The 11,748-nt window shown below is 44.3% G+C and overlaps 1 protein-coding gene and 1 long non-coding RNA gene across 2 annotated transcripts in view; one reads left to right on the forward strand and one right to left on the reverse strand.

Moving 5' to 3' along the window:
• PA2G4 (proliferation-associated 2G4) overlaps positions 1–1,624 on the reverse strand; it is a 50,778-nt gene extending 49,154 nt beyond the window's left edge. Inside the window, exon 1 of the mRNA XM_078686280.1 lies at positions 1,443–1,624. Within this exon, the coding sequence (XP_078542406.1) occupies positions 1,443–1,530 (88 nt within the window). The 5' untranslated portion in view covers positions 1,531–1,624. The remainder of the gene's footprint in view (positions 1–1,442) is intronic.
• A 9,188-nt stretch (positions 1,625–10,812) lies between these two features.
• LOC144773361 (uncharacterized) lies at positions 10,813–11,590 on the forward strand. Its single transcript, XR_013599964.1, has 4 exons — positions 10,813–10,882; positions 10,965–11,031; positions 11,114–11,463; positions 11,546–11,590. It is a non-coding gene; the product is annotated as an uncharacterized LOC144773361 (long non-coding RNA).
• The last annotated feature ends 158 nt before the right edge of the window (positions 11,591–11,748 follow it).

The following is an 11,748-nucleotide window of genomic DNA, read 5'->3' on the forward strand; positions in this document are numbered from 1 at the left end:
CCGATCAAAGAGCTGATGGGGATATGACGTTTAGAGTGTCCAGTACAGAAAGGAACGCCAATGCAAAAGTTTAGTTAATAATCCCCTCCCCAAACTCACTACTATACAACTAACCTCAGGGTAGCCCCAGCCCAAAATGTGCTATCGAAATGCATTCCATTGAAATCGGAGTGACGCCAACCCCTACGTTACATGCACAGTGGGACGGTGAAAACACCAAAGAAAACGCGAGTTAATCTCCCTATGGATATGAGCGTTTTGTCGATCCTACTGATTTCACCCAAGAGAAATTTGACGCTGTATGTATAACGTATAACTTTATCGTCAAGTTAACTAAAACTAACAATTAAAACAAAAAAGATAACCACTTCATTGTTTAAAACTACAATAATGTCCATGTGTTTTTAACTCCTCAATCCCAGTATCAACGAGTTTGTTGGTGGGAGAGATGGTCGGATCGACAGCAATTCTTAGCCATGATCTATTAGGCCCAGTAAGTTAAAGTGCTTGGAGCTTTATGGTAGGATACAGTACTGATATTAGGTAGTCAAGTGCGCCCTGTTGTGTGAAAGTGCTTGACGAATTCGATAACTACAGTAAAGGATGAAGTGTCCAAACATCACAGTATGTAACGTGCTTGGTGCTTTAACAGATAGTAAAATTCATGGGTAAAAGAGCTAAGTGCGTTAGTGGTCCCAATAACCCGCCCCCATCTGCAGCAGTAATATGACGCTGCTGGCGCTGACCAACCCCGCGTCCAACACAAGGCGTGGGTAAGCAAATGGCTTCGAAATACAGGGAAGCAGAAAGAAAGTTAAGTAAAGCAGTAAGGGGAAGAATCTGGGAAGTAAGCGGCATAGTCCGCCAGAATTTAAAACTCGGGGCAGACAAGCCCTCCCTTATGTGAGGAGTCTAAAAGGGGCGCACACACTCGAGTCCAGAAAAAGGATCAGATAGCGACATTCGCTCCACCGTAGCACGTGCACCCCCCTTTGACAGATCTGCATCCACTTGTTACCTCTACAAGTAGGTCCTTAAACACCAGGAGGCCCGCTTCTGGAAGAATGGCTTTCAATAAAATAGGTTTCTGGAGAGTGATTAAATATGCTATACTCATTTCCTCATATTTGCCAACTACAGAAGAACTCGCGTGGACCGAAGATAGCAATATAAATAAGGTTTGGTAGTACAACTTCCATTTCAGTGAGGAGGAGGGCAGGGAGCCCAAGAACACGAGGCCCTACTAGGGTCATAAGAGATAGACGGCCGGAAGCCACGCATGCCCACCGCTCTCCAGAAAAGTGACAACAAGAGCATGCGGCGAGTCCCACTCAACAGCGGCCTAGTCGTCCCAGGGGATCACCGCCCACGCGTGTCCCGGCACCCGTCACCCTAGGTGGATCTATACAAAGCCTGTCCAACCATATCCATTCGAGACTCACGGTTGGCGATGTCGCCTCCCATCTTGTACTTGGTCACCACCAGGTCCTCGGCGATGGTCTGCTCCTGCGGCTCATCGTCCCCCGACATCTTCAGCAAGCAGCGCGCGATGGCACAGGACGGTGTTAGCGAGGACAGAGCAGCGGCGCGAGAGGCGCCGTGACGTCAGCGCGCACAAACACCGACCATGCGGCTCTCGGAGAGCGCGGGAGCACAAGCCCGGAGGCCAGTGGATTAGGAGGGGTGGCTGGGTCTTGTAGTTCTCAAGTGCAGTAGACCGATGGTCAATCAACGCGAGCATGGTGTCTGCTACATTACAATACCCGACATGCAATCTCTCTGTCAGGGGGCGGTCGTGGTGAAAGAGGATGCAACGTCACAACGCCATTTCTAAGCTGTCAGTAGGTAGTATGGGTATTTTAGTTCTGACTGGGTGCTGCGTGTATGAAACAAAGCAAGATAGACTGCTCTACCCAGCGGGCAAACCGCGGCTGTGACTGGATTTTTGGGCGTTGTAGTTCATGGCAAATGTTGCGCAATGTGATAGTTAAATTAACACGGTGATAATTTGGAATTTAGTAATCGGTATGCAAATACGGCGATGATTGAAGTGGAACGGGACAGGGAGCCGATGTTATCCTCTCACAGTTTTAATTAGCTCGCCCTCCGCGGTAAAAACCTTCCTCTAATTAGGTTTTATACAAAGTGTTAACACGTAGATAATCTAAAAACAGTTACAATCTATGTCAAATGCAGACTTTTCTAATCTCTGCAGACTGATTACTCTTCTTTCTATTTTGGAAAATTTGTCATTTATGGTGTAGTTTTCTCAACTATTGGGTGAAACCTGACGATTTTATATCTCTTCAACTGTAATGTTAATTGTGCTTATATAGAGCTTCATGCCTCTGACGCGTCGCCAAAGCGCTTTACCGAACGGGTACCATCTGTGAGGAAGTGCTTGATCGCAATAGTTTGCAGAGGTCTTGTGGGAAGAGTTTAGTGTCACTCATGAGTGACTGACCAGAGTGGCCCTCTTATTCTGTCTGTTCAGTAGTGGAGAGAAGAGAGTGAGTGATAGCGGACACATGGTTTAACATTAGTTGGTTTCTAAGAGTTAATGTACATGTCCCTTGTGTCATTTTTGATGGCCGCCCAACTATCAACCTACGTTCTGTGATGGATATAGCCGTTAAGAGAGATCCTCAGTGAAGGGATCTATAAAGTAAAATGTAATGCAAGCGTTATTGTAAAGAGTTTACAATGCCACTGCATGTTCACTCAAGAGTCGACTCGTATGACAATGCAATAAGCCAAGCACATTACACTGTTGCATTATGTTATACCTTGATTGCCTTTAAATGCATCCTTTTCCTGGTTACCCATTCCCTGCTGCTCAGCCAATATGAATGTGATGTATATGTGGAATGCTAGAATGCATGATGAGAGAGTGGAATGCTGGAGTGCCTGGTGGAGTGGAGAGGAAGACAGTTGGAGAGTGTGGGCTGAGCATCAAGGATGCTGCTCCTGGTGGGGCTTAACTAATGGACTACCATCCTGTAACCAAGCTAATAATCCTCTTATTTACAACTTACCTCATGGCTATGTTGTGTTTTACTGTAACTATTTTGTCCCTCTCCTCACCCCGTACTCTCTCCCCCCTGCCATCAGCTGAGCGTTCTAGAATGTTAACAGACGCCAGCTGATGACCTTCTTGACCAGAGGCTCTTCCTCCATCCTCCTCCCTGACCTATTGTTGTATGGCGGTTTAGGATCCAAGTGCATTTTCCCGATTCATACCCTTATATAGGTACAATTCACACTGCCCTAATATAGGCATAGAAATATTTTCCTTATTTAGACATAGCTCATGCAGACCAAATACAGGCATGGATACTTCCACCCGTATCAAAACGTCATAACGATTTCTTGGAAAATCGGCTTAAGCAGTCAGGGACCTTCCCTTGCTTGAATATTGATTTGTCCAAGAACTCATGTACTTTACAAAGAACTACTATTCCCTTGGGGTTCTTTCCTGATGTTATTATGCCCGACTTTACGTCAAACTAGACACCTTCAAGGTATAAATATGCCTTCACTTGCTCTTGCAAGACACGGTGGTTCGGAGCAGTTCGACTATCTTCTTGCCCGACGCAGCTCGCTACAGCAAGTGCCAAAGGAAGTCAATCCTTCAGCTGACGCACTGATCGAGAGGCTGAATTTCTCTCGGCGAGAATCCAGCTCCAGTGTTTCCAAGCTCCCCTTGCGGGGTGCTGGGAAATCGAGTCCCGAGACTGAGCTACCAGAACTCCTTCAATATAAACTAAAGGTATGGAGCTGATTAGAGCCTAGAGAAACCTTGGATAGATTCTTGGCAAAGTAAAACTAAACCTATGCTACACCACACTTACTCCTTCCTGTGTACTAGACTTAGGTTAGGTACATTGGGGTAGGCGTATTTTAGAAGCACCAGTTGAGTACTTTTAGCCCTTGTTATTTATGTATGTATTTATATATATGGTTTATAAACCATACAATGCTCTAATAGAATTATTTTTATAATATTGTTCTTGCTGTACGCATTATACTTTGCATTCTGCCTTACGATTGTAGCAGTTCACTTTTCTTGCATGAGAAAGAAGCCTGTTCAATAAAACCGTTTATTGAAAACGCACGTCTCTCTATTTCTCTGCACCTCTGTAGAAACGAAGCATGCACGAGTGTCTGAGTGAAATATTTATCTATTGTTTCCGCGACTCTAGAGATACTTTTTCTGATTCTTGGGAAACAAAGTTGTCATGTTTATGCGGTTGTTAGAAACTAATCTCTTCTTGTGAATTCGAGAAAGTTTCTAGTGACCTCTGAGGTAGCTGGCATTTACTGTTAAGTTTAATATATTCGATAGAGACCTAGTCGACCTCAGTCCTACGTCTAAATTATAGGATATATTATTCCAATGCGCAGAGCCTATTGGGAATATAGGAACTACACTACATGGCACCCAACGTTTGGTAAGGCACTAATTTAACGCTAGATACTAAAGTAACTCAGTCGTGCTTTTCTCAGAGACTCCTTTTTCCCGTAAAACACTCCAATAGAAGTCTGGAGTGGGCAAAAGGATAAAATATCCGCCATAACTGAGTAGGACGAAAATTCCTATGTATTAGTTTTTGGTTCATTCAACGTTGAAGGATACAGTGTTTCAAAATATTGTGCACCTTATCTTTGTTTCCTTGAAACTTGCTCTGCAACTTTCATTAAACAATGACCGAAGAAGACAACAACGCAACCGGTGGAGCTGCAGCCCTACCCGGCTTAGACTTTAAAGGTTTCCAACAAGATGACTTGGATGCTATAATCATCCCAGAAAATATAAGGAAAGCCATCACTATAAAACTTATAACAAATGGCCCATCATCAAGAGGTGGTAGGGTAGTTTTTGTGATAGAAGCACACGAATATCGGCAGACAGAGGTATTCTATTCATGGATTATCTTCCCTGAATCAAATTCAGTAACACATGTGTTTCACTTCTACAAAGTAGAAGAACATCCAATGGAATGCGTTCCTTTCGAGGATATTGAAATTCCACTAACTTACCAAGAGCATGCACTCTGGTTTAAAGGCGCCCTACACCATCAAAATCACATTACCAGGCTCGGTCCACTAGGTAGACCTGGAGCTAGCCAGCTATACACCATATTCTGGCATTGAAGAAATGTCAGGTGATGCCCTATTAGTTCAACTAAAACAACTAATACAAATATATAGACAATTGGTTCAATATGTCATGCAGACTCTAACAGTCCAACCTCCTATAAGGATTCCACAACACACTCCTTACCAGGGGAACACAAACAAAATCACACCACAGACTATACAATCAGTCATTGGTAAATTATCTGTTAAAAGGGAACAAATTCCATTCTGGATAGCACAAAAAATTACTCAAATCGAGGCAGTATTTCCCGATACTACCCCTCATGAGAAACACAGGATTTTAACAATCTATTTACCAATGGGGATCGCACCACACCTGGAAGACTGCGACAATTTGGGTACAGTCTTTGCTGCAATCTACACAAAAACACATGGTGTTCCGTCTATGGCGGTAATACAGACGTCCTGAAACAGATTCAAAATGAATACGGGGCAGAGCCTGCTTTAAATCTACGTATGAAATTACTGAAAGATTTGAAACAGGTCTCAACAATAATATTAGCTAATATTAAAGGTGAAGCAGCATCTATGGCGATCCGCCAAAAGTTAAGAGAATTTGATGTAACGGAGCAACCTCAGGAACTAGCCAGAATAATTGAAAAATCCTATGAAGAACTAGGTAGAGACAGTTTGGGTGGTAAACCAGTAAAACCTCAGCTGATAAAGTCCTGAAAAGGTCTTTTTTTTAAAACACTCTCACTGCTCTTAAAAAGAAGTGGGAGAACACTAAACAAACTTCTAAAGAGAAGCATTCTCAATCCCGAGGTAGGTCTCCTCAAAAGGAGCCTCTGAAAGGAGGTATAACCTCAGGAATAGGGATAATTTGAGGAAACCTGATAGTTATCAAGATACTGATACACGTTCCTCTCGTACCTATCAGACTTCATCACAGAAATCGGAAAGACGAGGATGATCAGAACAAAAGGAAGAACGTGTGAAGTTCAAAGACGATCAACACGTTCCAAACAATAAGAAAACTCAATTCACCAAAAAGAAGGTTGACAACCGTATTACAGGCCGGTCCCTATTTGTGCTCACAATCAACTTCCATGCCTACAATGTCCATGCTGAGCCTGGGCGGAGAGCAGACCCGGCGAAGGACCCTCGCCACAACACCGCCTGCCGCATCGCTGTTGCCATTTCTCCAGGTAAAGCGTGCTACCGCGCCCCCTTTCCCCTAGATGCAGCAGGTAACGAGACCACCATTATCTCATTTTATAATAATCCCGTGTGCGTTGTTTTGCCTGCATTGCAGGTCCCGTTCTGTACGGGTGGGATTTCGTATACCCTTATTGCAAGTACGGGCGAAAAGAGGGCGTGCATTGCATGTTATTCAGCAATATTTATAAGCCAAATAAATCTGGTCATGGGTGCTCAATCTTTCACCGAGTGATGGGACCAATGCACCACTCCATGTTTTAGATCGAGATTGTCTGCGCTGTTACTGTCAAGACTAATGGTATTCCATTCTCTATAGAGGGAAAGGGAGGCGGGGCAGCAGCCGATAAGGAGACAGTATACTTTTCATCAGACAGTGCTATACATATACGTGTCCACTCATCCCCATGGTACAGCTGCTCGTTTTTAGGTTTTGCCTGGCGTCCGCTGCGCAGCAGCGTTGGCGCAGGCGAAATCTGTTGATCTACACTATGTGGCAATGTCCCGCCTTAGTCTAACATTGGCTAGCTCCATAAATGGAGGCTAGCCATTGGTAGACATTGTTGTCCGTCACTCTTTCCCCCGTCCGGACGCAAATCGTGGGCGTTCCCGTGCCTTTTTTTAAGTCCCGCCCCCTTTTTGCGTCACCCGCCCCTTTTTTCGTCACAGCATTTGTCACGGCATTTTGTTTTTGTGTTCATTGCGAGTATGAGGTAAGGCCTTTTTATTATTTATTTTTTGTAACTGCTAATGCTAATGTGTGTTTAATGCTGCTCCTCTCCCGCTGTCTGTTGTGTTGCTTTCCCGCCCCCCTCCCATTGGCCGTGTTGCCCATCTTCCCGCCCCCTTTCCTGTTGTCCGCGTCCCCGTTCCGTTTGTCCCCGCCCTCCGTTGTGTTGCTGTTTGTGGCGGCCATGGAGGTGCGGCTGCTCCCTTTCGGAGCTTATCCTTCCCAGCCGGGTCGGGTATTCGCAACCCGTTCCCTTTGTTCCCGCCCCCCTCCCACTGTCTGTTTTCTTGATGCTTGTGGCGGTGTGGCTTCTCAGGGGTGAGTTTCATTCTTCATTTTTTTTTACCGTTCCGTTTGTCCCCGCCCTCCTCCCGCTGGTAGCTTTTATTATTGTCCGCATTTGCAAAGCCAGTATCGGCGACAGGCATTTTGAAGTTTTTCTGCTGCTCTTCATTTCAGTTACATAAACAAATGTGGAGCTATCTCGGCGCCCTTCTACTCTGCCGCTGCCTTTGTGCTTTAAGGATAACACTGGCCCAACGTTATCAAGGATGTAATCACGTCCGGTGGCGCTTCCACGCACTCACATAAAAATGTTGCTCTGACGCGTGTTCACACTCCCAAGGAAACTATCTCCCTTCATTTTTTCCACAATCCAGTGAGTGCCCTTGATTTCAGTTCTATAAACGGCAGTCACTTTCACGATTCAGCCGCCCATGTGGTGTCATTGCAGCCGTGCTTAATTTTGGCATGAAGCAGAGGCAGCTGACAGCGTCAAGGCTTTGAGGCGCTGCACTCTTACACACACATTCACAAACGTGTTTTGAATGATGGCATAACAAAGCTGGCATGACATAATGGCCGGCTTCTGAAACCCTGACGCTGCAGAGGAGGTAATTGTTTTAAAATCTGCCTTACTGTAAAAATTGCAAAGTAAAACGTTTTTTTGGGTTGCATTTATTTACTTTATTGGTAGCTGTAAAGTCATCCGCCCACAGTTTTTTGTATTCATTTGTTTTCTTAGCATTTGTGTCTTGCCACGCTTTAGTCTCACTGGTTTAAATCTAAAGTGTGGCATGCCGCGATAGCTGCAAAATTAAATAAAGAGAAAAGAAATCTGGCGCCGCCGCATTTCTTTTCCGTTTATTTACTTTTGTAGCAATCACGGCACGTTACCCTGAAGCTTTAAACATCTATAGCTAAAGCAGGCTGTGATGCGATTTGTACAAAAGTAAATAAATAGGAAAACCATGTGGAGGATGCCTTCCCTTTTTTTTTTTTAACAAATATTTAATTTTTTAGTAATTTTTTGCCAACAGAGCACCTCACACACTTCATGTATTAACATGCTGGCCGCGCTGCTGTTATTATATTGTTTTTCAACAAAGAGCCAAATGAGCTTCATGTTTTAACATGGCAGCCGACAACCAACGGTGCACAGATGGTTGGCTCTACGCTCACCACAATCTCGTTATATGGTAGATAAGATGTCTATTGAAAGCAACTAAAAGTTGGCTATATGTGACAAGTTGAATCACAGTCTGTGAAGAAAGCTTACACGGAAATAACACAGCTAAAATTGCTTTTTTAAACTGCATTCTATTCCTTGAATAGCAGCAAAAGCAAACCTGTCAGCACCCGGGAAAAGCTTTGAGTACGCACGTTCTGAGACTTAAGGTGTTTGTAAAACAACTCGCACAGTTTAGAAACTCATTTTCCTGCGTGGGACAAGAAACCAAGTGTTTTACCTTTCAATTTAATGGTGATACGGCGAGCTCAAGGTAAGTGTTTTTAAAATTTAAATATTGCCTATCCCGTCGTCTGTTGAATTCCAACACCCGACTTCACCCCACCCGTCTCACTGCCCTGATGCTCTTACCTCTGCAGACTGCCACTTTGCCTGTGTGTGTGTGCGCCTGTGTGTGAGTCTGTACGTACGCTTGTGTATGCCTGTGTTTGTGTATGTGCTTGTATGTGTATCCGTGTGTGCTTGTGTGTGTCCCTGTGTCTGCTTGTGTGTGTGCTCCTCTGTGTTTGTGTATGTGCTTGTATGTGTATCCGTGTGTGCTTGTGTGTGTCCCTGTGTCTGCTTGTGTGTTTGTGTATGTGCTTGTATGTGTATCCGTGTGTGCTTGTGTGTGTCCCTGTGTCTGCTTGTGTGTGTGCTCCTCTGTGTATGTGTGGGTGTGCTTGTGTTTGTGCCTGTGTGTGTCTGTTCCACATCATTGACTACATCCAAGAGTTCTATGCCATACCACTCTACACAGTCAAGTGATAATGCACACCAAGTTATTGCTCCCATAAGGATAGATGAGGCAGTTGCCTTATGGAGTCAGCAGTAGATGGTGCCCAATAGCAAGCAAGACCTGGAGAATAGTTTAGCCAGTGGATGCCAGACTCCAGTGTCCATGTGCTGATGTGCCCACCCTTGCACCGTTCGTTGCACGCACCGCTACGACCATTTACACTACCACCTTACTGGCCAGCCCCCACCTCTGTAGCCCAAGGGGCGTGCTGAGATCCCTAGAAATGCTTCCATAGCCCGCAAGACCATAGGCATTCTTTGGGGTGATGTTGTGTGTTTAGTAAACGATAAATGTTCCCTAAATAAGTGAATAGACATGCAGGCATCCAGGTCTAGTTTTTCTTGAAGGCAACGCGCCGCACGCCACTATGTTTTGTATCTCTTATAAATAGCGCGGTGTCAGAGGGCCTGTTATTGACATTCTGTGGACAGGCCTCTCTTTTATAGCTTGGGGAAGTCGGGCCACAAAAGACAACATTAAAAAACCTGATGTGACTGACCTTGAATGTTACTCCATAAAGGCTAATATTGTGAGCGTGCACGGCAAATTAACCCTCGTTTCCAGCGCTTTGTTTAATTATTTAAAGGCGAATATGCAGGGCTTTTCCTCTCCATTATAGCAACAAACCTTGCCCGAAGGACGAACATTAAATCGCATCGTAATCTGTACTACTGCCTTGGGCCTCCCTTGACAATTTGGTGTTGTTGAAACTTCATTTTAATATTTACTTCTTGATTTACTTAAGGGCTGTCAAGTTTGGTGTTGTTGAAACTTCATTTTAATATTTACTTCTTGGATCACTTAAGGGCTGTCAAGTTTAATAACCTTTTATCAATCGGATACTTTTATTATACACGGTTTCGTAAAAATAACAAGGCTGTCTTAGGTTTTTAGTCATATGCAGAGAAAATTATGTGGACTGGACAGGGATTTGATTTCCAATAACTGTTGGAATGTGTGAGCAGCTTCCCGGCACGCGCAATCAGTTGTGCATCACTGCGGGCATTTATTCCCCTTTTCCTTTACTACACTCATGGGGAATGCACAATCACTAGCCTTTTTCCCGTTCACGCTTATGGGTCCCCTCTCAGCATCCTCTTAATGCCAATAGCTCTACCTTTAATAATGCCGAGACCATTGCATTGTAAATGCTTGTTTTTCAGGTTTAACATGGCCCGTGTCATCTCTGTGCAGCTGTGTGCTCCGCTGTGCACGAAGTTGTTCCGAAGGGTATGTATGCTGCTGTTTTGCTGTTGGAGGTAAGCGATTTTGTTTATTTTTCTAATCTTATGTTAATTCCTTTGTTTTTCAGGTCCAATATGGCCCGTGGCGTCTCCGTGCAGCTGTGTGCTCCGCTGTGCACGAAGTGGTTCAGACAGGTATGTATGCTGCTGTTTTGCTGTTAGAGGTAAGCCATTTTGTTTATTTTGCTAATCTTATGTTTATTTCTTTGTTTTTCAGGTCCAATATGTCCCGTGGCGTCTCCGTGCAACCTTGTGCACTGCTGTGCACGAAGTGGTTCAGATAGGTATGTATGCTGCTGTTTTGCTGTTAGAGGTAAGCCATTTTTTTTATTTTGCTAATCTTATGTTTATTTCTTTGTTTTTCAGGTTTAACATGGCCCGTGTCGTCTCCGTGCAGCTGTGTGCTCCGCTGTGCACGAAGTTGTTGCGACGGGTATGTATGCTGCTGTTTTGCTGTTGGAGGTAAGCGATTTTGTTTATTTTGCTAATCTTATGTTTATTTCTTTGTTTTTCAGTTCCAATATGGCCCCTGGCGTCTCCGTGCAGCTGTGTGCTCCGCTGTGCACGAAGTGGTTCAGACAGGTATGTATGTTGCTGTTGGAGGTAAGCCATTTTGTTTATTTTGCTAATCTTATGTTTATTTCTTTGTTTTTCAGGTCCAATATGTCCCGTGGCGTCTCCTTGCAGCTGTGTGCACCGTTGTGCACGAACTGGTCCCGATATGCTGCTCTTTTGCTGTTTGAGGTAATATATCTTTTTGATTTTGCTAATCTTAGGTTTTTTTCCTCTCTTTTCTAGGTACAACATGGCCCGTGGCGTCTCCGTGCAGCTGTGTGCACTGCTGTGCACGAAGTGGTTCAGACAGGTATGTATGCTGCTGTTTTGCTGTTAGAGGTAAGTCATTTTGTTTATTTTGCTAATCTTATGTTTATTTCTTTGTTTTTCAGGTCCAATATGGCCCGTGGCGTCTCCGTGCAGCTGTGTGCACGAAGTGGTTCAGACAGGTATGTATGCTGCTGTTTTGCTGTTAGAGGTAAGCCATTTTGTTTATTTTGCTAATCTTATGTTTATTTCTTTGTTTTTCAGTTCCAATATGGCCCGTGGCGTCTCCGTGCAGCTGTGTGCACTGCTGTGCACGAAGTGGTTCAGA

Source organism: Lissotriton helveticus, chromosome 1_1 (assembly GCF_964261635.1).
Source record: "Lissotriton helveticus chromosome 1_1, aLisHel1.1, whole genome shotgun sequence".
In the NCBI taxonomy this organism is placed as follows: domain Eukaryota; kingdom Metazoa; phylum Chordata; class Amphibia; order Caudata; family Salamandridae; genus Lissotriton; species Lissotriton helveticus.